A 26,418-nucleotide genomic window follows, 5' to 3' on the forward strand; every position below is an offset into this window, starting at 1 on the left:
GTGCAATAATTATGAGCCCGGGGGTAAAATTTCCAAAACGGCTCACCAAAAATCGCTTGCCCCCCTCTCGGCCCGCCAAATATTGCTTACCCCCCTCTCGGCCTGTCAAAAGTTCTTTGCCCCCCCATCTGCGAGCGCAGGAAGCAGGAAAATTAGGATATTTAAGCATTTCTGTACTGTTTTCCTAAGCCTTTTAGAGCATTTTATTTAAAAGGCGCCCCATGAATGTGTGCCAAAAATCGCTTGCGCCGCCTTTCGGCTCGCCAAAAATTTCTTGCCCCCCAAATTTTACCCTCCCACCAGGGCTCATAATTAATGCACACAGCCCTAGGGGAAGGTATCAGAATCTGCTGGGTTTCAAGAATGTGATATATTCAAAATTTGTTCGAAATTTGGCCTTGATAATTCTGTACATGGAAGAGGTTCTTTTTTTATTAGACTTTATTTCAACACGGAAAGCCCAATTCAAAAAAGCTTGCTTTTATTTCCCTACCTGAAAAGACTAGATCTGAGTCTGAGTCTGAAAACTGGTCAAACTCCTGAATCAGTAGGTCTCTATACATCTCAAACTCAAAACTCTGTCTTGCAGCTGTATATCGATAAAACCCATAATCATTTGCTAGTACTACTTGGATAAAGTGAAGGCACATTGGACAATCCACTCTAGTGAAGTCATCAAATGATTCCAGCATAGTCTTGACTGTTTCCATTGAACAAAGTACAGCAGGTAGATGGGGAAATGCGATAGATCTTGAGTACTGCTTTTCTACCAGCCGAAGAGCAAGAGCAAGCGCTATCCGTAGTTTGACATCATTCTTATTCACCAATAGGTGTAGGATATGCTCTGGGTGCTCTAAATCTCTTGCTCCGGTTAACACAACACCATTTTTTACATTCTTGCCTCCTCTAGTTTTAGCATGTTGATACTCTGCTTCTATACCATCTCCAGCAGCCTGTAATATCCTCAATGAATCACCCTCTGCATTGTCTGTATCTGATCTGAAGACAGCCATAGCATGAGTTTTTTCTTTAGTGATATCACCTTGTAGAATCTGCAGGTGAACATGTTTACTCGTCCCTTGCTCTATGGGGATAAAAACATCAAAACTTTTGGTCCGTTTAGCAACTGATTTGTTACCTAGTGCACCGCCTGCTGCCATTTTAATTTATGTGGTTTTATTATACTGCCTTGTAATACTGGGGATTTGCCACCCTAACCACGCAGTTCACTGTGAGCGTGGTATAGGCCTACACATGAACATGTATAGCAAGCAATTAACATACACCTCCCAACACTGCATGTCTAGATGTTTACATCATCTACACCACACCACAGATACAACCTATAGCTAGCTAGGTCATAGCCATTAAAGGGAGTCTCCATAACATTATGACTCATATGTTAGAAAAATTATTATCAAGCACGAATCACATGATTTTATTTAAAATAAACTCATATTGACCATGAAAATGAATAACGAAATTGTCTAAGTGCAATGACGTAATGATTATTTATGTGCAATTGTCATCGGCCCTCATTGTATTACTGGGACGTCGTTGCACTCGACAATTTTGGCGCCCGGAATTTTGAATATCGCGTGTTGGACCGGCGTGTCCAGGATCTTTTCCTGCGGGGGCTCAGAGGGGCTTTCAGAGTTATGCGGGGCTTAATGGCTAAAATCGCAAAAATTGGCTCATTGTACATGATTTTTAACAAAGTGCGGGGGGCTTCAGCACTCAAAGCCCCTTAGACATGCCACTGTGTTGAGAGATGGATGTTTTAATTTGTTTTTATGGTTACTATTCATTTGTTTGTTAAATTTTTTTTCTTACATATATAGGCATGATGTTGTGATTGCCTGAGACTTATAAATTATCCTGACAAATATCCAATTATCTTTAGCTATTTAGATATTTAAGTTATTCGGATAGTAGTAATGAATATTATGGTTAATTTGGATAATAGTTGCGCCTATTAATATTTTAGATATTTGGATATTTTAGATTTGGATATTATCAAGGCTATTATGGATAATTTTATATTTCAGATATTTGGATATTTTAGATCATTTGGATATTATTATGACTAATTAGGATAGTTTGCCTGGGGGGGTCACTCCCATTGTGGCCTGTACACCATCCGCGATAATCAACTTTTGAAAAGCACCCTAAACAAGGATTTAACCCTTGGCTAAAATGATACCAAAACGATAGTCTTGGCTGAAGTTGGCTACTCTAGAGCACCTCAAAAGTTACAATGAGAGTATTCCAGTTGTAACTTGAGCCCCCTCCCTCCTTCCCTCCTGAAACATGTTAAATGTTGAAAATGTCACTCTGAATATTCAACATTTAACTACTTTTTTAGAAACTTAGTCAGACTTTTTGACCCCCTCTACAGCCCTTATATGAAAGGACTTTCGTTTATAGGATATCATTGAACTTTTTGTTTGTTCCCTTACTGGTGTCACCTATATGAAGATTTTCAATGTGTTTTGTCGTCATCAAGGAGAGGTTTTGTGAAGTTTTTAAAGGATTAGTTCCAGCTTCTTTTCATAGGGGTATACATTCATTTGATCCAGATAAGAGAGTGATTCTTCGGTACTATAAAAGTGGACATTTTTGTGTTACAAATGTTGCCGTTTGGGCAGGAAAAACCTATGTGTCATTGGCCCCTGAACATGTTTAAAGCAAAACTTCCTATGTAACCTCTTGGTAATTTTTATTTTAAACATATTCAAGGGCCACAAGTACATGGGAGGTGTTTCCTGCCCAAAAACTATTTATTTTGGGGCTTTTCGTACTACCAAGAAGATAACAACGCTGGCATATATTTCCTTTGTATATAGGTCAAATTCTGATTTTTTGGGATAAAAAAAAATATCAAGTTCTGCTAAATGAAACATAGCTCAATCCTAGTCATTCTTTTTATAGTACTAACTGGAGATAAAAGAAAAGTTCACTATTTCTTGAAAAAAAATGCCTTGAGTCACAAAAATCAAAGACTTTGAACAAGTCTATGCATTCAAAATCTTGAATACATGATGAAATTTTGCTCCGATTTTCACTAAATGTGTTACTATAATTAATTGATTGCTTATAAAAATGAAACCTGTTTTTTCCAAAAATTGGAATGCTTAAACTGAAATTAGTCTTAGTACAAGTCTTTGTTTTTTTTTGTCACAGCATACAAAAAACACCTAACAACGCAAGTTTTTGGCCATTATTTGCAAAAAATTTACTTTTATTGCCAGTTAGAACTATAATCAAAGGATTTGGATTTAACTATGTTTCATTTGTCAAAACAGGATATATTGTTTTAATCCCAAAAAATTAGTGCTGTATTTTTCTGGAATGGGGAGTAGAATTGAAAATTTAAAAGTAATTGAAACAGTTCAAAATTGGCAAAGTGCAAAAAATCATAATCACACTAAACATTACACTTTTGCAGTATTTGAAATGCAAATCATACTCATCCAAACACGTACAGATCTGGAAGCAAATAGCATTGGAGCATTCATTAGATTGGCATAGAGCTCTCATACGATGTTATCGGTACCGACAATTGTCTTGCCAACGCCTGGGGATGAGAATGTCATTTCGACAATGTCACCTGTACCAGCATTCGCCGGAGGTTACACTCCGGTACCACCTGAACTACGATCACCGGAACCACCGTATATGTTCAGTCTTCTGCCACCCCAGTCTCCATTCCCATACTCTGCATCGCCGTTGAACTTTAACGACACATTTCAGTCGGTTGCCGAAGTTGTGCAGACAAAAACGGAAGTGGAAGCTTTGAGGGTTGCGTTTGCGCAGTTTCGAAGCGTTCCTGCTGCGTATCGACGGACCATCCTATGTGTGGATGAGGATGGGAAGGATAAGAGGCTGGAGGATTGGGTACCGTTTTGTATTGCATTGCATTCGGTAGATGGTCTACTGGAAGCACAGAATATTGAAACTGATACTAAAAGGGTTGGTATCCAAACAAGATTTAATGTAAACTATATTCTGACAACTTTATAGAATAAGGATTGTAAGGTTGGTCTTAAGGGGGTACTACACCCCTGGCTAAATTTGTGCCTATTTTTGCATTTTTCTCAAAAATTATAGCGCATTGGTAACAAGTAAAATATGTATTTTATAGGGGCAAGGACTACAACTACTGTACTGAAAATTAAACAAGTCAAAGCAAGTCGTTATTGATTTATTGATCAAATATTGGTTTTCCCTCATTTTTGACTGCAACTCCATATCTGTTGTCTGTGCTGAAATAAAATTTCCAGTGCAGCAGTTGTAGTCCTTGCCCGTATAATATACATATCTTACTTGTCCCCAATGCGCTATAATTTGAAAGAAAATGCAAAAATAAGCACAAATCTGTGCAGGGGTGTAGTACCCCCTTTAATTAACCCTGGAATTTTACGAAAACCTTTTTTGCCCAAATTTGACCTCACAGATGGGTTCGTCAAATCTATACAATTCTAAATGTACACTTTTATACATTTTAGACCAACAATAGCAGTTATGAGGCCCAAAGGTTTCCATAATTCCAGGGTTGAGACCAACCTTAAAACTTTACGCTAAATGCCAAAATGAAAGCAAAGTTTGTGATCATTTATAAAATTTGTACTTGTTTTATTTGTTGATTTTCTTTGGGCTATTCCAGTTGAAATCCTTACATCCTGTATGGAAGACATGACCTTGCTCTTCCGCATCTATAGGGAGTGTGAATTTCAAATGGAGTTACCTGATTGTGAAACTCGATTTGAAAGCTACACCCCTGTGTGGGAAATTAAGATCATGTCTAGGTGTATGTATTGGAATGGCCCATTGTTTTTGCTTCCAAATTTTTTCAATTTCACAACATTTTTCCACATTTGACCAGAATGGATCAGATCCCGGGGATCAGATCACATCACAGTGTGAATTTATGCTCCCCGGCATGTATATCTTTTTAGAAGCAGTTCTTGTTACATCTACAAGTTTAATTCTTACAAATGTTCTTCCAGGAGGAAAATTATGTTACTTTCACTAATTCTTTTTCTTTTTCTCTCTCTTTTACATTACAGAAAGAAGAAGGATCAATTGAATATGAAGTGCGTTTGAACCTGTTTGATATCACCTACAAGCGGTTCTTTGGTAGGACATGGGTTGGACCAAGGAAAAGAAGCAAAACATCTGTTACTAACAAGGTGCCAAAGTTACAGTACAATGTGGTGAGTAAAGCCATTCCAATCAGGGTCTTAGCTAGGATTGACAAGTGCCTGTCATTTTCACCAAAACTGTCAGTTCTGAAAACATAAACTAGACCTCTGTCCCTTCATTTATTAATCTGGCCTTATTTTGAGATCACAGCACTTATATTCAAGTATTATTTTGTAGAATTTAGCATGACACAGCCATTAATTTTGCCTGTCACAGGAGCAAACTGCCTGTCCAAAATGACAGGTGGCTAGCTAACACCCTGATTCCAATTCAGTTCAGGGATACAAGATTTCTGGAAATGTTGGCCATATAATATTTGTTTACTTTTCCGGAATTAGATGATATTTCATCAAAAAAAGAGCAAAGACAATTTTTTAGGGATTGGTGATGCCCCAAGCCTATTTTCCGGACAAGATCCCATAAATGTTTCATGCAGCGCACAAGCGCTTGACCATAGGGCTAGTTTGATTTGCAGGACTTTTTGGAATTGCCCACTTGTATGCCTGGTCATTAAAATTGTATTAGGATACTTAGAATAAAAACCCACCCACATCTAAGTACAGACATGAAAGTGTGCCATTGGCCCTAGGCTGCCGACCACAGTAACGGCTCTCAAGCTAAATGCAATAACTCCACGGTCTTGTGCGATTATCTTGACGATAAGATGGGCAGTCCCTATTAACCAGTACCATAACATCACCATGCTATCATTGCTACAAAATATTACTGGGTGGGGCCTCCACTTCAGTTGGGCGGCAGCGGTCAATGGAAGTACACCTCCGAAAAAGTCACCCCAAGAATGTTGGGGTTAATGAAATGGAATAATATGAATGAAAAATCTTTAACATTTATGTAGCTCAATTTAAACATTTTGAATATGTTAACCCACAATCATGTTGCATGCTTTAGCTTTTGGATTATTATCCATATAAAACATATTACTGGGTAGGGGCCTCCCCTTCAGCGGGGCAGTGGCGGTAAATAAAAAGGGCACCTCCGAAAAAATCACACCCAGGATGTTGGGTTAATGAAATCTTTAACATCGTGTAGCATAATTTAAGCATTTTGGATTTGTTAACCCAAAATCATGTGGCATGCTATTGCTACTATTATCCATAATAAGATTATACATTTGTAAAAAAATTGGTACACTTGATGCCCGGGACTTGATGACATCTAGACATTCAACATTTGGATATGTCTAATTTATAGTAATTAAAAGTCATCAGCTTTTGTTTCATTATAATAATATCATTTTCATAATGCTTAATTACTTATTCTTATACAGCCTGTATACTTCCACACATCGTTAGCTGACCCAAACATAGTTGTGGTTGTTGAAGTCATCGGTATACTGACACCAAAGAAAGGCAAGAGCCAACATGTATCATGTGGATGGGGAGTACTTAGGTTATTTCAACAAGGTAAGAATACAGATTGGGCTATTCTATTTAAAATCCACACTATTATGTTTATTTAATGAAACTAAAAACAGAGCTAATAATTTTGTTTATTGACCAAGAAATTGAAAGTTGGGATTCAGCATTGTAAATTAATGTTTCAATTTGTGATTTGTAAGTCAATAGATTCATTTACCTGTAAATTAAGTTTCTTATTTTCATGTTATTAGCTCCATAAGCGAAATATTTTGTGTTTTGAATATCTGCTTTTGGCCGAGGCAGCCAATGACATCAGTGCATCGAGGCAGCTACATATATATGCAGTGTCTTAAATGGGCACGTGTGCACACCATGCACTGCTTTGAGTTAGAACTGTGGCTCCAGTTCCTCACTCCCAAGAGGGGGTGCACGTGAAGCGCACACAAACTTGTGTGAAGCGCAGGAGGACTAAAGTTGGTTTTTTTAAACTTCCGTGGTCGTGACTGTGCGTATCGCGTACACGAGCGTAAACGCAAAAGCAATAAACAATCACGCTGATTGGCTGATCAACGCACTTGACAACTTGACAAGCCGGCTGACCCATTGGTCTTCGGCGCGGCGAGTAGTAAGCGACCTTGTCACTTCTCGCGATCGCAGTTCACCAGCTGCACCGGACCACGGAAGTTTAAAAACCAACTTTAGTGGATTTTTTATATCAGAGAGTTCTTGTCACAGTTCCTTACGCACTGAACAAATGCTAAGCTTTGAGTGAATACTTGTGATTTGAAGTGAATACACAATGATGCCACTAACTGCTCTTGGGCAAAAGCACTATATAGTAAGTAGGTGAGGGGTAAAAATGTATTGGTCCACAATTTGGACACTTTAGTGGTCACATACTTCCACTACATGTGTTGTCTTATATAATTTTGTCCAAATGTACAGGTGATTTTGTAGATACATCCCACACCACCCCAGCTCCGATGAAAAAAGTAGATCTTTATCATGGATCGCCAAGAGCTCTACTGTATCTGGGAGATGACATCGAAGGTAAGAAATATGCTTGTGTAAAGACACCCTTATACATATTCATCCAAGAGATTTCACCTCAGACAATGCTAGCTCACCTGATCTAAACTGGCTGCAAGGTCTTTGTCACCCACTTCATCTGCCCCAAAATTCAAATACAGCGGTGGAGAGAGTGGATGATTTTGTTTTTTCTCCGCTAGCCGAGGGATTGAACCTGGAACCTCTTGCACACAAGTCAAAGCTTGTCACCACTTTGCCATGCTGCTCTCTATTGTATGAATCATTTATACATGTAAATGATATGTTTAATTTTGACAAACTTCAATAAGAATCCAATCAGAAATAGGTGTTATAGAAATATGCACATTGCATTTTTCGTCTACAGACAGTGTTTTTGAAGGTGTGATACACATTCATATCCTAGCAGGCTATAGTATTTGACTTGGTCTGAATAAGTATGATTGACAAGTTCTGTACAGATTCTGCCTGTTATGAGTGCACACCTGTAATTGCTTGCCCATTGACCTATTGTCCAAATGTGCTATTCCATTTAAAATCCACACTACCCTTGTGGAAGATTTTGGATATATCTCCCACAGGGGAGTATGAATTTCAAATGGAATGAACACATTAGGCAGCTCCATTTGAAAGTCACCCTCCCTCTGTGGAAGATTCAGTTTGAATCTTTCTTAGAGGGTGTGTGAAATTCAAATGGAGCTGCCTAATGTGCTCATTCAAAATCTTCCACAGAGGGAGTGAGAATTTTAAATGGGATAACCCAATTGGTGCTTCTCAAACATCATTTTCATGACACACAGATTCTCAGCACTTATCCATATCCTTTCTACAAGTTCAGACAGCTATAGTGATGTAGAGAAAACCCAGAGTCCAATAAGATTTTGCCAATTTGATCACCCTATAGGTCAACTATATCATGCCAGCTCCCAACATAGATTGGTTTCACTATGTACAATAAAACACAGTGTGAAATCTGAGTAAAATCTTTATTAAAAAAACAGATACTACTCAGTTTTGATGGACAGTCAAAATAATAGCAAGGACTAAGACTAAACATGAATCAGGACTTAATTGCTTGCTTTCAACCCTCTTCTAATCGTTTTAATTTTATTTCATAGAGTAACATGCCACTTTTCTATTTGTGAAACACCAATTTTTTGCCCGGAAGATATCAGAGGATCCAATTTATAGGTGTGCACTCTTATGCCATGTATTTATGAATGTTCTCAATCATCCAGATAGATAAATAGTTGGAAAAATTATAATTCTTTGCAACTGGACTTACTGTTTTTGCTGACTTCAGTATCAGGTCATATCCATGATGCATCATCAGGTCTAGTGATCTTGGATTGGCTCTGTATTATTGACCTGTGATGTCATGGTGGTAGAAGTGATTGGAGTCGCCGAAGAATACTTGAAGTGCTGACAATCCAACTGTCAGTCCAGTTGTAAAGAATTGTAATTTTTTCCACCTCTTATGTCATACTTGTTACAAAGTGGACTCATCCACATCTAACTTTTCAATTCCTTTTACTTCTTCCAAAACATCCAGGGAGTGAGTTCACCTGTGCAATATCCAACTGTCAGTTCAGTTTCACCATCCGTACACACCGCTATATGGAGAAGATCATGCATCTTGTGCCTGAGAACTACTTAGTGGATGCGAAGCAAGTCGTACCTGGAGTCACTATAGTGGATCCTAGAGATGGTAAGTTGTTCTTCATGAGATATGTATGCTTTGCAGCTGGGATGTGCGTTTATCAAAAAAACCAAAAAATGTGATGATTGTTTAACCTGTTCTAAGCACTATGGGCAGTCATACATACAGCAAGCAGCTAATGGACATACGTCTTTGTGTCTCTGAGCCCTGCCTATGATGATGCAGTCATTCATGCAGTAGCTAATTGACATACATCTTTGAGTCACTGAGTCCTGTCTATGATGATGCAGTCATTCATACGGCAGGTAATGGACATACGTCTTTGTGCCGCTGAGCCCTGTCTATGATGATGCAGTCATTCATATGGCAGGTAATGGCCATATGTCTTTGTGCCGCTGAGCCCTGTCTATGATAATGCAGTCATTCATATGGCTGGTAATGGACATACATCTTTGTGCCGCTGAGCCCTGTCAATGAAGATGCAGTCAATCATACGGCATGTAATGGACATACATCTTTGTGCTGCTGAGCCGTCGAAATGTACTTATTTATAAGTTTATATTAATCCTTGCCTTTTACTGACCTCAGCAGATTACTTTTCACAGTGTTTCTTGATATTTTTACTTTATTTTGTTTCATGAAGGAGGTGACAATTTAAGGAAACCTCGCCCTTTGAAGAAGACACCATGTGTTATCGACAAGATCAAGATTAACCTGTACCCAACTCTGGAGAAGTTTGAAGAGGAATTATGTCAGATAGTCAATAATGATAGATTGGCAAGGGTAAGGGAAATTGAATGGTATGCTGGTGATGGATAGCAGCCTAGAATGCAAAGGCACAGGAATAGTTATTTCTATAGCTTTGCTTGAGGATAGTAACAAAACCAAGTATACAATAAAGCCTAAAAAATTGTTTGATTGGCGTAACCCGACCGACCCTAGTTACAGTGCTGATCCTGAATATTTCTCATTTGAAAGAAGAAAAAAAATTATAACATAAGTTTTTACTGCATCCTATCGCTTTGTACTATTTTTATTTCCCATTGAAGTGATAAGTGATTTATTGTCAAACGCAACGATACATGCATGATAATACTTTAACATGCATCTTTCAAATTGCACTAGGCCTATATGTGACCATCCACCACGGAGTGGTAGTTATTTTCTGTTTATTGCGAATTTTGAAAGAGTGCACCTTCAGCTTTAAAATGACACCTCAACCAGCTTCATCGGACATCTGGAAGTGAAGTTATGGTTCATCAAAGGTCAAATTCCTAATATAGTTTACATATAAATCTATATACTGTTTTTGATTGTATCTCAAAATGGAAAATGCCGACTTTACGACCAGTTTGTGGTGGATGGGCACATATTATGCTGTCGCAACTTTCACCTGTCTGGGACAGCCATGTTTAAATGTTTAAGTTTTAGGCCAAATTATAGATGTTGAGTGAAGGCTAGCAAAAATAAATACGCTGGCGAAGTGACGTAATAAATCGGATTAACTACCATAGCAATAGGTGGAAACAAATATTTTGAATATATTGCGCTGCACTACAAGCAGGTTGAACTCATCACCTGTGTATGTCTGTAATCATAGATTGAATACAATACTGGTCTTTCCAAAGATACTAATCTTACAGGTGCAAGTGATCAGCATGATATGGTTCAATGCAGAGGTAACGCGTGAACATACCAGTGCAGCGCGGTATATTCAAAACTTGTTTCCATGCACATTTACAGGATGGTGTGCAGTCTGACACAGGGAGTGTAGTTATAGCAGAACGTCGCCTTCATGTTGGTATACATAATGGTTTTGGCTATGTAGACAACCCACATGTCATGATGATAACCACAGATGATGAATTCAGCAGGGGTGGCAAACGAGGGAGTATGAGGAAGTTGAAAGGTCGTCCATCATCAGCAGGGTCTAGGTGAGGTATTAATATGTAGAAGTAGCTATAGGGATTGTTTATTAGTAGATATGAAATTTTATCACTCATTTTTAATTGAAAAGTTTGCCAACAAGGTCGGACAATGACATTTTGCCATGTCATGCCAATGTTGGAGTTGAAATTGTACAGTTTAACACACATTCAGGAATGTTTCAGATTTACATAAATTACAATTTGATTTTTTTTTTACTTGATTTATTTTTTTCAGGGAAAACTTGGCTACAACATTATTGGTGAAGAATAAGATCTCTTTATCAAGCATAGTTGATGATCCTTTGTATTCTGTAGTATTCCTATTAGAATACAATCTGTCTGTGCCAGTGTCAAAGCAAGACCAACAGGTATGTTATCAGAGTAAGAATAAGATTTATGGATTCAGTGATGTTTCACCGTTGTTCATCACTGTTTAACAATGATGCATCTGCGTCTTTTGCATCGTTTATTTCATGTGGGCAGCTTTAGCTTCCAGAGCGAAGTAAACCACACAGACGCGCCGGATAAACTCTGCTATCTACTGAAGAGTGCTATCTTCAGTAGATAGCAGAGTTTAATTAAAATATCCACTGATGGGATGAATGACCAACTATAGTATGTTTCACTGTTGTTCATCACCGTTTAACAACGATGCATATGCATCGTCTGTGTGACGCGCCAGACGCAAGTTGTGAAACAGTGATAAACAACAGTGGAACATTATTTAGTCCCTTTCAACAACGAAAACAGGCTAAAGATCGTCCAGTGTCAGTTACTCATTGCCACTCAACCTTGGAGCCTAAAGGAAGATTGGTGATTTCTCTATTGATATCGGCAATAAAACTGAATTCAACATGTGAGCATGTATAAGCACACAAGTGCAGGCATGACAAATTTTATGTGCTCACATAAACTTGTGTTTGCATATATTCTACGTTGCTACTGGTAAAGCATGGCTTCATCACCGATTAACAATGTTTGGCCCCTGTACAAAGTTATAGAATGAGTTGTTGAACTCTATATCAAGCATACATGTAGTTGATGACCCTCTGTGTTCTGTAGTCGTCATATTAGAATACAATCTGTCTGTGCCAGTGTCAAAGCGAGACCAAACGTTTTTGTGGAACAAGGTAACAAATTAATTACACAGTCTAATTCTATATTCAGTACGTAATACATTCTTCCATCTCATACAGCTATCTACAAGTTTCAACCGAAACCAGACAAGAAGCGTAGCCCTACGTTGGGCCGTCTATGCTCCCAATTTCAAGGAGCATGTGAGCGATGTCACAGTGCAGCTGATAGGCGGACCTGTACCCAATGCTGACAATGTATTCATGTATAAGAATCCTGATACTGCTATGGCAGATAAGGAAACATCAAAAGCTGCCTCAGGGAAGATTCAATTTGTATTCAAGGTTAAGGTAGGTATCAATGTTGATAATATGAGAATGTATTTAGAATCCTGTTACTGCCATGACACATTATAAGAAACATGAAAAGCTGCTTTAGGGAAAATCCAGTTTGTATTTTAATACCTACCTTAAGGGATCTAGAATGAGCGTTTATTGCGTTTCGACAGTATTTTTTGTGGAACATGAGAGCACCTCAGACCTATCAAATTGCATTCTGAATACTGAAACATGTCTTTCTGATATCAAATAATTTTCATTTTTGAAAATCACAATATAATACAAATTTTATGACAAATTATAAAAATTTGATATTTTTCAAATTTTGATATATAACAGTCCTCGAGTAAATTATATAAATCTAATGATATATTCTTAAAGTGTATGTAGCTGGGAGGAAAAGCCGACGGTCAATTGAAAATTTTGACCTTTCATATTGAAGATATGAATTTTTTCCCAAAAAGACCTTTTTTGTGTGTGTGTTTTGGAAAAAAATCCATATATTCAATATGAAAGGTCTAAATTTTCAATTGATCGCTGGCTTTTCATCCCACCTACATACACTTTAAGTATAAATCATCAGATTTATAAAGTTAACTTCGAGTAATGTTAAATATCAAAAATATCAATTTTTAATGATTTGCCATAAAATGTGTATTAAATTGCGAATTTCAAAAAAATCAAAATTATTTGATATCAGAAGGACATTCTTCGTATTCAGAATACAATTCGATATGTCTGATGTGCTCTAATGTCCCAAAATAAATACTGTCCAAACGTTCATACCCCTTCCCTTAAAAAATGAATATAAATGTGTTCATGTATAAGAATCCTGATCATAGAATTAGAGGAGGAGAACCTGGACTCTGTATACCGCCACATACAATAACACTGTGTCAGCTATGGGGAGAAAATTGGAGGTATTCGGGTCCTTGCTGCCGGTGCGCTGAGACAAACAAAAACAAATCTGCGTCTCATCTGAAGCGTCTTGGTGTCGCGTGCAGGTCGCATCAAGTGCATCTCTCAAATGTGCCCATCATCCATATCACGCTTGCATGACAACGGTTGCTTCAAGCACATTCCGAGGGTAACTGAATACCCCAATTTTTGCTCCAAGATAGTAGGGGTGTCCTGGCTCTCCTCCTCTAATTCTGTGGTCCTGATACTGTTATGGTTGTTAAGGGGTCCTCAACTAGTGGCCCATTGGGCAGATCCGGCCCGCCGACCAGTGTAGTTGGCCCTAGAACAGCTTTGAAATGTTCAATGGACATATTTGGCCCTCAAACACAAATATTTGAAATGATTTTGTCCCTCTGTGACCCTCCAGCAAATGTAGCTAAGAATCCCTGGTTTAAGCATTTCGGTCAAATATTGAAAACTCCATTAATGCAACAGTGAAAAGTTATAGTAATTATGGTTTTTCATGTTTATTAAGTATATTTTTCACTATTTTTTACAGAAAGAGGGTTACACATCCCGACCTATGTCACCAGTCTCCCAAATGTCATCCAATGAACCACATCATAGACCCATGCAGATGGTAAGTCACTTTAATATGCTTGTAATATGGTGTGCATGCTTTTAAAAATACACATTGTAATACAAAGGACACACTTCTTGGCGTATACAGTCATTATGATAAGTGATGGTCATTATGATAAGTCATGGTTGTCCAGATTTAGTCATCTTCATCATTGCAAAATCTCTGCATAAAAGAAATCATATTGATTATTTATTTGAAGATGCAGTGTAGCAGACAGCGGGCTTGGATTGGAAATAAGCTTGCGTAAAATCTGAAGAAAGCTGACCTTGGTTCCCATGTAAATCTAGCCACTGGGGGGTATTTTTCCCCAAGAAAAATCTCTCCTCGCTACCCCATGTGGTCCAAACATCTATCTTACATTTTCTAAATTATGATTGTTTTATCTTTGCAGCATAAATAAATTTTGATTATTGATTGTACTTACCATAATTTGTCGCTGTTCTGGCAAAACCTCCAGGGTTGTCAAAACTCGAACAAATCAAAAAAAAAAAGGCTAAAACAAATAATACTATGTCTCAAAGCCCATTGCAGTTTCAAAACAAATGTCTCAGAATTTCATGATTTTACAGCAAAAAAAAAAAGAAGATAAAAAGGGAAATAAAAATGAATTTGCTGTTTCAGCTGACATGAACATGCTAAGAAAAACGCACATATGTGGCTATTTTTTAGCCTTATGCATTACCGGTATGTATGAAAATACATCATCACATTTTTATTATAATTTGGATTTGAATTGATAGTTTAATCCCAGGTGTAATCAGTAAATTTTATGGTCTGTGGAATAACAATGGATCCTGCTTCTAGGTCAATTTTGGTATAAAACTTGGTCATTATTTTTTTGGGAAAATATCCCAATTTCACCTAACTGAAGCCCAAATGTCAATATTTTTTTGTAATTTTGTAAAAAGTTTTACAAAATTGTGTTAAATTTGGCCAAAAATCTGGGCCTTAGGTATAAAAATGGATCATATTTTCTTGGAAACTTTGTATAAATATGATGAGTCTGCTTTCAGATTCTTGGAGGCACATCCCTACCCAAGCCAAACATGATTACCTCCCACTGAGTTTAATTTCATCTAGTAAAAGTGGTTTTTGATTATAGATACATGAAGAAGTCGTCACACCATACGGTGATTATATTGTGAGTACCAAGCAGGATTTTTTTCAACCATTTCATTTGATTTTATCCAGATAGAGATTAGTTTTGAATCAGATTTAATGCTGTTATCTTTTCTTTATATTTCCTCATTGCATGCCTACAAATCATCTTACTCTTCTCATCTCTCAGGCGGATTTAGAGGTATTTACTATATGTACATCATTCACTTTTAACCCCCTGAGCACTACCTGCCGATCTAACATTGCCTCTGATTGGTCAATTCATGATATCTTCATTTTAATCACCAATCAGAATAGAGCTTTGCAAATAATTCACCCCATTTTTTTGGGTGGTGTTATTATTCTAACAATGTTGCTGATTGATGATGAAAACTTCTTTTCGACCAATAGGCAGGTAGTTCTCACAGGGATAAATCTAACATTACTAATTTATGTCACTGTATTTAATTAGAGAATGTAACTGTACATGTCGGTGTGATTTCCGCATAATGTGGAATTGGCTTTTCCAGTTTAAGGCCACACCCCCTATGGATGCCATGACCTTAATTTTCCACACATTAGGTACATAGATTTCAAAATGGAGTCACTCATTCGGGTAACCCCATTTGAAATTCATACTCCCTTTGTGGAAGATTAAGGTCATGTCTTCCACAGGGGTGTATGGATTTCAACTGGAATAGCCCAATAAAGCATCCCTATCTATATAGTGTGTCTTGTCACAAGTTGAGAGTAATGCCATGCTGGATTTTGCAATGGCAAATTTGAATCGGGCGGACTAATCTAATGCAGTGGTGCTTATACACACACGTAGAAGGGCGGTTTATCCATACGCCGTTGACCCATGCAAATAAACGCATATGGTGTTACTCTCAACTTGAGACGGGACAAACTCTAACCTGTGAATTCTCAAGGCAAAAGTGTCTTTTCACTGTAAAAAAATTATTAACGCCCTCTGACAAATGCAAATGGACGAGGACGGTTTATAGCTGTGTGCTATTCATCAGTATGCGGTGATGACAGCGGTATATGCAACATGATCTGATCCAATCAGGCTAAAGGAGACAATTTTGAAAAGTGTGTTTGTACCGCCAACAACTTGGCACAATAACCATGTGTGCTATTGATGAAATCATTACATAGCTATATAGCATAAAATTTTTTTTCTTTCTCATATATTTTATTGTTTTTTGTTCATTTTACTTGCCTATATATATCTGGATGTCACAATCGCTGCCTTTGGCCTGGATGGCTCAGATTGTCTCACATATCATGTACTAAATTATGTATCACAATTGGAGAGTTATTTACCATGCATTGTGTTTAATGTGTGCATGCAGTCATATTCAACTGGTTGAACACCTGCATGTACAACAGGATTTCTTTAGTCATGTACGGCTCTGTTGTGCATGTACATTTCGTTTTAGGCCCTTATCCACTAAACCCTGTATCATGATTGTAGCACATTATTTGCTGTGCATGTCAATGTAAGTGGTCTAATTCAACTAGTTGACCTACTGCACGTACAACATGATTTCTTATGAGTCATGTACAGCTGTGTTGTGCATGTACATCACATGTGCTGGAATGAATTTGTGAACACAGACCCTCAAACTTGCTGACATTATAAATGTGTTTTGTCTCAATTTGGAGCAACAAATTCCAGCATGGTAATGAGAAAAATATGACCTATTATATGATACCAAAAACTCATCAACAATTAGAAAAGTCGGGGGGTGATGCTGTCGATCATGTTACGGACCTTTAAGAGCTAAAACACCGTTTTAGTGTTTAAAAAGGGACTTCTGTGGGACTAAACTTATTGCCTAAACTGTTATGCCACTGGGACTTATGTAACAAATTTGCTTACTGATTTCAATTATCATGCAGTTTTAAATAAGTTTGTTGTTCTTGTGAAAGAAATAGTCTTTTGTAAGATAAATTTCTGTTTGGTGCATCTGACTTGCAGTATAAAGTAACTGTTTTTAAAAATTATTTGTTATTACAGTACCAATGTGACTATGTGTATTGTGTAATCCTGTTTGGACATTGATTTATAGTTTTAACATCATTTCAACATATTGTTGTTTCACATCATGTTTTCTTTGTGGTTCTTTTTGAAACATTTTGATTCATCTATCCAAAGTTATTGTGTGTTACTTGTGACACAATCTGGTCCATGGGGGTCAAAGGCGGCAAACTTGAAATTGAGATAAAGGCAAAAATATGGAGGAAAAAACAATAAAATACATAAGAAAATAGACGTCGCAAAACTTCATAACTTTAGAACCAAGTATGTCAGGCCTTTGGTGTTTTCTTTATCTGATAGCCTAATGTTTATAGAAGGTAATGATTATAGTAACTAAATTGTCAAAAATGCCTCCTTTGGCCCCATGGACCAGATCGTGTCATATTTATTTTGATATAAATTATGATTTAGTTGTTAAATAATAAAAATTAATTGAATAGGTATCTTATCTGGTGTAGGTACATTTGGTGTTTTGTGTTATTGAATTAGTTGTTGAGCTATGGTCTTTTTATTTTATGTGTGTGTGCTGGAATGTAAGCCATAATTTATCATAAATATTACTGCAATTCTTTTAATTATGGAATATCTTCTTACAACTTATGCTCAATATTATGTAGCATTTTACAAAAAAAGTCATGTTCAAGTGTATGTTTTTTCTTTACCAGCAGTGATAAGTTCACTAACTCTCAAATACACCAGGCACAAAAAGAAACTCATCAGTTATATTCATCCTTGCTGTTCAATAACTTGATAATTTTGGATTATTCTGAAATATACATTTTGTTAATTGGATTTTGCTTTCTCATTTGACACCCTGTTCGTGAATAACGAACAAGAATTGGCCAAGATATGCGCCTCCAAAGCCTCAAACCCCAAAATCAAAAGTTGCATTTTCAACGATTTTCAATGGGAACGCATCGTTGTATTGCACACAAGCACCACAGGCCAATCAATAAAGCACACAGTGTAACAGGCACAATTGAATCGTTAAAATTGCAACTTTTCATTTTGGAGTTTGAGAGTTTGGAGGCGCATATCTTGGTCAATTCTTTATCAATGTTCACGAACAGGGTGTCAAATGAGAAAAGTCCAATTAACAAAATGTATATTTCAGAATAATCCAAAATTATCAAGTTATTGAACAGCAAGGATGAATATAACTGACTCGTTCTTTTTGTGGCTGGTGTATAGTATGTTATTTGGAAAGTGTGGTTATTTAATGTGTATATATATAAATACTTTTGTGTTTAGGATGGCCATCATGATATCAATGCCCAGTATCCATCAGTACAGTCATTACGATCACAAACGTCCGGAACGGAAATATCTGAACAGCCACCGGTATCTGGTAGACCTCCAATATACAAGGGAACACCAAGAACACCAAAGTAAGAGACAGAATATGGTCATTAAGTCTGTTGATCAATAGATTGTAGTTGAATTTTTCCAGGACTCAATTTTCAAGATAAAATAGCAAAAAGAGCCCAATCATGTTCCATACAATTGATACCTCATTTGTGGCCTTTAAATGATCAATGAAGCAGATTCCATCAGAGAAGGTATCTTAACCTTTCCCAGAATCCTTTGCAACATGATGCATCACCTCTTTACATAAAATGACACTCCTATTACTTTGTACATATTCCCTTTGTTTTCATGTTGAGAATAGACTGGCCAAGCATGGATCAGTAGTCATTTTACATGATCTGGATATGCTCTGTGATGTACATTTCATCACTATCAACCCATGTTACATTAGACAGGGAACTAGTACAGGAAATGAAGATATGAGAAATGCATTATGGGAAGTGTAAGATATCTTCTCTGACTAAGATTTAATAGCTGCACTAAACACTATACTCATGCCAGTGCAGCATAACATTCTCTTCATGACTGCTTCTGGATGAAAAGGTTGTCTAACTATATGAATTAAGTAGCACTTTCAATGCAACTTTGGAATCTTCATCTTTTCATACAAAGTGTTGCTATGGCAAAAATTGTGGTTCTCTTGGCACAAAAATTAGGCCTTTTTTTTGCTATTTCAGTTTGAAAATCTGATAGAAAAGTTTTGAGTTGTGGTCTGCCAAACCCCTGGATTCTTAATGATAATTTGATAATCAATTTTTTTTATCCTGCAGGGCTTACATGGGAATGTCTCCATCGCCGCAAGTACCGCCGCTCCAACTACCACCAAGTCCCATGCAGCAGATGCCATATCAACACCAACAACAGTACCAATCGCCACAACAACAGTACCAAATGCATGGTTCACAGTATAACACACAGCAGGGACCCATGATGCATAGCAATCAGTACGGGGGTACCCAGCAACAACAAGGAGTGGGTACAAAACAGTACCCAGTAGAAATCAGACATTTGGAGGTATGAACTTTAAAGTTTTAAAACTTTTTATCCAGTTATGGCTATATATTTCTGTGTTGGATATTACTGAATATTTGAACTACTGTAAAAGTTGAAATTTTTGCACAATAAATATTTTGCACTTTGCCAATTTTGAAATGTTTCCCTTGTTTTTAAATTTGTTATTCCATGTTTTCTTACATTGACCTATACACAAAAGGAATATATTCGTGTGTTGTTATTTTTGGAACACGAAAAGCGTGAAAATAAATGTAGAGTGAAAATATCCACTTTTACAGGAGATTTTGCTTCATAAAGTTTGTGGGATATAATTGTATGGATGCTCTATGCTTATTTTGTTTAATGCCAATGTCTGTGTCAATTTTAGGAGCCAACTCCAAGAACAGATCGTGGTGATCAGCTACAGGAAATACCATATGCACCAGTACATGCCCCCATTATGCCGCTTGGCCCCTACCATAGAAGGTATGTACTGATACCCCAACTGATAGAATACTGCAGCGCTTCTCAATTTGGACATGACTAAATGCTCCTAAGCAACATTTGACAGTGACTTTGGAAGTCATATTTAAATAGAGTTAGCTGACACTGAATGGACTAAATTTTATAGCCCAGTAAATCGCAAGAACTTTTTTTGAGGTATGGAAACTGTATTCTCACCTCAATGATCACAAAAGGGAGAGCAAGTTGGCGCAGCAGTTGTTTCCTCACCTTGCACCACTGAGGTCCCAGGTTCAAGCCCCGGGCGTGCCCAAGGACTGTATATGCACTTGGTTTATCCTGATCCATGCATGCTCTCCAGGTTTTCTCTGGGATCTCTGGTTTCCTCCTGCTTTCAAAAATTGGTGATTAGTTGTTTGGTTATCAAAAACTTCCTTTGCCCAGTGGAATTTGGGGAGCTGCACAGATAATCGGCAGATGTTACAATCTAAGTGCTGATAGGTTTGCACCGGGTTCGGCTGCAACTGCCCTAGTTGATGGCGATCTGATTGAAAATTCACCATGGTAGCGAAATTACAGCGCTTTGTATTCTCCGAGGCGCTATATAAATCCCAAATTTATTTTTTATTTTTATTTTTAATTGCAATTGTGTATTGTTGCTAGTTACAGTAGTACAAAGCTAACATAACATCAAATTTGATTATTCACATACTACTTTTTGTACTCTTTCTTGTCGTAGTGGGCCTGGTCTAAGCAGAGCAGCTTACGCTCGCCTCTACCAAGCCGGTTTCCCGGAAATCAAAGCTCGCAGCGGCGATCTACCGGAGGTGATTGATCCTGGAGACCGTGTGACCTTTAACCCTCAGAGGGAGAATGCAGACCCATTACAGTGCAATGAAATTGTCATCCAATTCTTGGCTTTCTCAAGGTATGTGTGTGTTTTTTGTGTTAAGACTATTCCAGTAAAAATCCATACACCCCCTATATGGAAGGCATGACCTTAATCTTCCACACAGCGGGTGACGGTGTAGATTTCAAATGGGTTACCTGAATGGGTAACTCCATTTTAAAATCTACTCCCCTTGTATGAGAGATTAATGTTGTTTCTTCCATAGGGGATGTACATGTATGGATTTCAACTGGAATAGTCCATTGTAAACAATATTGATGGGGGGGGGGGGGGGCTGCTGATAATAATCAAAATATTTGTTTATAAGAAATGTTTGGTACTAACATCCCCAAAATTGGTTATTCTTAATTTATTGAAGCCTGTGTATATAAATTAAACACATAGAGGCTCAATTTTTTTTTTTTTTTACAGATTTTGGCCCAACATGGATTTGCTATATTTAATGAGGTAGTTCATGTTATGTAATTGCGTTGAACATCACTGCTCATTTGTAATGCATACAAAAATGCAGAAATTGGGAAGTAAGTGATGAGAAGTATAAAAATAATAAGTTTTTACTGTGGCAACAGTTAACATAACCATGTTCTTGGTTGAAAGCATTTTGTAGCCATTGCTCCAACCAACTTGCATACAACTGTTTTTTCTTTCATATTAGTTATATACTCCCATGTGTTCTCATTGTAGGGTGCTTCAATTCCAGCCGTCCATTCCAGCCAACTCACCTAGGACTGTATTCTTTACGTTCCAGTTCTATAGATACCCTCCTGCAACTACACAAAGGTAATGTCAACATTGAAGACAATTCCGTTTTTTAAAGTTGCAAATCTTTTAAAAACTAGATTGTCTCAGCAGCAGGGGACATTAGGCTGTCATGTGCATCTAGGTGTAGAGGCTTATCCTCTTATTTCCACTTGAGCATTCTCAAGAACACTTCAAAGTTTTTTTGTCTCCTGGTCAATTCAGTTTTAATTTAGGGGTTGTTGTTATGTTGTTATAGCAACAAGCTCAGTTTTTCTGTCCAGTCAGCTGTCACTTTAGTGATGTGCAGCCATTCAGGTCTCCCGTCTTATTTTTTCATTCCTTTGTTATGTCCATAGTTCTCCTAGTGATGCACTTGCAATTGTTCCTTCGATCTTGATGGACCAAAAAATCCCACCCACCCCCCAAAAGCTGGAAGGGTGAATCAGTTAACTAAATATGGTTAAAGATACTCCAATAAAATGGTATGTCCAATTATGCTGCTTTATGCTTAAAAATAGAGGCTTTGTATGGAATTTCTTCAAATCTTGAAGAATATCATTTGTAGATTGTCTCCACTTTCTACTGCGTTTTATAGAAGGGGAATGAATGCTTTGTAAGGAGTTTCTTCAAAACCTGAAGAATCTCGTCAGTAGATTGTCTCCACTTTCTACTGCGTTTTTATAGAGGGTGGTGGAGTTTCTTCGAAACCTGAAGAATCTCGTCAGTAGTTTGTCTCCACTTTCTACTGCGTTTTATGGTATTGATTGGTTTTATTGGGCTATTGAATGCTTTGTATGGAGTTTCTTCAAAACCTGAAGAATCTCGTCAGTAGATTGTCTCCACTTTCTACTGCGTTTTTTATAGAGGGTGGTGGAGTTTCTTCAAAACCTGAAGAATCTCGCCAGTAGATTGTCTCCACTTTCTACTGCGTTTTTATAGAGGGTGGTGGAGTTTCTTCAAAACCTGAAGAATCTCGTCAGTAGATTGTCTCCACTTTCTACTGCGTTTTATGGTATTGATTGGTTTTATTGGGCTATTGAATGCTTTGAATGGAGTTTCTTCAAAACCTGAAGAATCTCGTCAGTAGATTGTCTCCACTTTCTACTGCGTTTTATGGTATTGAATGGTTTTATTGGGCTATTGAAAGCTTTGTTTGGAGTTTCTTCAAAACCTGAAGAATCTTGTCAGTAGATTGTCTCCACTTTCTACTGCGTTTTATGGTATTGGTTGGTTTTATTGGGCTATTGATTGCTTTGTATGGAGTTTCTTCAAAACCTGAAGAATCTCGTCAGTAGATTGTCTCCACTTTCTACTGCGTTTTATGGTATTGATTGGTTTATTGGGTTATTGAAAGCTTTGTATGGAGTTTCTTCTAAACCTGAAGAATCTCGTAAGTTGATTGTCTCCACTTTCTCCTGCGTTTTTTATAGAGGGTGGTGGAGTTTCTTCAAAACCTGAAGAATCTCGTCAGTAGATTGTCTCCACTTTCTACTGCGTTTTTATTGAGGGTGGTGGAGTTTCTTCAAAACCTGAAGAATCTCGTCAGTAGATTGTCTCCACTTTCTACTTTGTTTTATAGTGGGCTATTGGTTGCCTTCATGCTTTCCTCGCTTTCTACTGCGTTTTTATACCAGGGTATAAATGCTTTGTTGCTTATTTGGAGTATCTTTATTTACTTGGTTGTAAATACCGGTGGATTTAATAATATATTATATATCAGTAAATGGTTTAAGCATTGATGCGGATCTTGCTGAATATAAACTGTTCGTTTGCTAGTGTTGGCATTGTTTATTCTTTTGGAGATTTCTAATTATTTAATTGGGGTTAAAAATGCTGTTTTCCAATCCAATCCTCTGTTTGATCCAAAGATGTATCTGTTTAAGATATGCTTAAGATTTGCTTAAGATGAAATTTGGTTAAATGTGATTCAGAAGTCAACTTTTGTTTGTCCAGCCTGTATGGTTGGCTTGTACACATTTTCCAATAATTTGTGTATTTATTGATTTATATGAAGATAATAAATAATTCCAAATGCTTGCTGCAATTAATTATCTCAATGTATATAATTTGTTTAATTGATATGAAATCTGTTATTATCTCAATATAGTCTTAATTTCTATGAGATTGTGAAATTATTATAAATAAGCTTATGTGTATTAAATGGTCCTCATGATCATGGGGGCAATGCGGAGTCTATTCTTTGCGTTGTTGTGCTTTCCTGCTGTCTCGAGACAATTGAATACATGAATACAAAACCCACCCAAGTCCATGGGAAGTGATTTTGAGAAAAAAAACCTGTGTATCATTTTAATTCCTTCAGTTAGATTTACCTGGTCAATATGGTAAGTTTTACGTGCAAATGAGTGGGTTAAACTATACTGGGTATGACGATTAGCATTTCAGGGACTTTGTGGGGTTCATTTTTAATACTGGACTTGGGTGGTTTTTTGAATCATATACAAAGACAATAATGTTGGAATGAGATTACCACTAGTAAGATAATACAAAATAAAGCACACAGGTATGTATAATGTTGATAAGCATTCTGCCATGTAAACCACACACTTTCCTTGATTAAACCCATTTTTTCCAAAAGTCACTCTCCAGCAATGAATGTGTTACAAGTGGACTTTTATACATACTGGATTTCTATCAATGTGTTACAAGACTCAAATCATGGACTTGGGTGGTTCTTTCATTTTTCACATGCTCAATAGACACAGAGGATGAATTTGAGTTGTTCTTTCATACATATGACAGGCCTATGTATAGCAACAATTTTCCATACTTAACTCAATTTGGCCAAGGTATGGACTTGGGTGGGTTTTGTGTTCATATATTCAATTATTTAACTTAAGGTACAGCTGCGAAACTTATTTCAAGATTACAACAAAACCAACTCTAACCAGGGACGGATTTAAGCAGTGGCCCGGGGCCAGTGGATTTTGCGTCGGGCCAGTAAACTTCCAACAATGCTGGCCCGGCAGGCCACTAGATTTTTGAGCCTGATATAACACTTACGAGACAAGATATCAGTGATGGTCATATTTACAGTTTTCTGCTCTGCCTGTCACTTGAAATTTATATCTTTATTCAATGATTTTTTGTATAATATTTATATTCTTATTCTTGCATTGCTAGCAAGTTGGAAATATACGGCCGCTTTTTACGATAGTAGGCCTATGTACTAATAGCTCTTCCATGTGCTACATGATTATATCTGATGATGATAGCGATACCGCAAATACCGCCTAATTTGAAACTTTTGGAACTAAAAAAGGCAGGACTACTGACTGAACTTATGTTAGTGACTATACTCTCTACCTTGAGTACATTCAGTACAAAACAAATTAAAATGTTAAGGTTTGCTTGACTTTAAGGGCTCGGATAGTGATCCAGTTCCACATATTTTTGTGGGACCTGAGAGCACATCAGACATATCGAATTGCATTTTGAAAAGGAGGAATATCAAATAATTTTGATTTTTTGATATTTGCGATATGATACACATTGTATGATGACAAATGATTAAAAATTGATATAAATTTTTCCCCCAAAGCACCGACAAAAATTTGGGGTTTTTCTTTGCAGTAGAACATATTGAAAAGGCTGGGCCAGTAAATTTATTGCAGGGCCACTAGATTTGCCATTTCACTGGCCCGGAGGGCCAGTAGAAAACTGAAACCTAAGTCTGTCCCTGACTCTAACTATAACCCAAGACTTGAGTCTAGACTAACAGAAAACTGATCTGATTAGAAAATAACATAAGTAAAACTAGTAATATGTGTACATCAAAATCAAAACGATGTACTCGTTGATTGCTACATGCATCTCATTTTACTTAATGCTATAGGCACATCTAAAGTGGAGGTATAGGAGCTTTGTTCAAATGCCAAACTGCAAGTTTGATAGGGTCACCCACCAATAAAACTGAAAAGAAGAGAAGATGAGATTTTTTTTGACAATTTGAGTTTGGGATATTGGGATAATTCACGCTAACACGTCCTACTTACGCGCAACTCGCAATATTTATGGGTTTGCAAAATCACACTCCAAGAGCAAGGTGCATAATTGCACCAATTGCACATGCTCATGGCAGAAGATGGGGGTTCTCTGGCCATCTTACATGTACTACAGGAAAGGGAACATATACTACAATTACATTATAAACATTTCAATTAATTATTCCTCATAATCTATTTTGAAATTCACTCAAAACTTGCATTGTGGCTAATTAAATACCATTTTCATGCATGCCGTAGTGGTATCTTGGATGGGAAAGGGAGTGCCCATCTTGGGCCAGACTCCTCCATTTAATGTTGCTGCATGGGGATGGGGGTTGTTATACACCTCCAACACAGTGAGTCTGTTACCATCCTGACATTGAATAAACCAGGTACCCATCTGTACACCTGGGTGGGTACTGGGGAGAGGCAATAGGGGTGAAGAGCCTTGCCTAAGAGCACAACAGGTGAACGCCACAGGGACTTGAACCTACGACCTTGAGCTACCTCGCGATTACGAGTCAAAGTCTTGGACCACTGCGCCACAGTACCCCACATGTTAAAAACTGTTCAGAAGCTTCTGTTTGACATTATTTCCACATTAAGGGCAGATGTGGTATT

The 26,418-nt window shown here is 37.3% G+C and overlaps 1 protein-coding gene across 1 annotated transcript in view; it reads left to right on the top strand.

Moving 5' to 3' along the window:
• Window positions 1-3,508: 3,508 nt before the first annotated feature.
• The window catches only part of LOC140157778 (nephrocystin-4-like), a 65,369-nt gene continuing 42,459 nt past the window's right edge, over window positions 3,509-26,418 (top strand). Inside the window, exons 1-15 of the mRNA XM_072181027.1 lie at window positions 3,509-3,972; window positions 5,070-5,216; window positions 6,494-6,629; window positions 7,530-7,634; window positions 9,184-9,339; window positions 9,935-10,074; window positions 11,035-11,225; window positions 11,455-11,587; window positions 12,416-12,643; window positions 14,091-14,171; window positions 18,571-18,707; window positions 19,458-19,701; window positions 20,069-20,166; window positions 20,882-21,070; window positions 21,737-21,832. Of these exons, the coding sequence (XP_072037128.1) occupies window positions 3,544-3,972; window positions 5,070-5,216; window positions 6,494-6,629; window positions 7,530-7,634; window positions 9,184-9,339; window positions 9,935-10,074; window positions 11,035-11,225; window positions 11,455-11,587; window positions 12,416-12,643; window positions 14,091-14,171; window positions 18,571-18,707; window positions 19,458-19,701; window positions 20,069-20,166; window positions 20,882-21,070; window positions 21,737-21,832 (2,510 nt within the window). The 5' untranslated portion in view covers window positions 3,509-3,543. The remainder of the gene's footprint in view (window positions 3,973-5,069; window positions 5,217-6,493; window positions 6,630-7,529; window positions 7,635-9,183; window positions 9,340-9,934; window positions 10,075-11,034; window positions 11,226-11,454; window positions 11,588-12,415; window positions 12,644-14,090; window positions 14,172-18,570; window positions 18,708-19,457; window positions 19,702-20,068; window positions 20,167-20,881; window positions 21,071-21,736; window positions 21,833-26,418) is intronic.

The sequence above is a fragment of the Amphiura filiformis genome, chromosome 7, assembly GCF_039555335.1.
Source record: "Amphiura filiformis chromosome 7, Afil_fr2py, whole genome shotgun sequence".
Lineage (NCBI taxonomy): Eukaryota > Metazoa > Echinodermata > Ophiuroidea > Amphilepidida > Amphiuridae > Amphiura > Amphiura filiformis.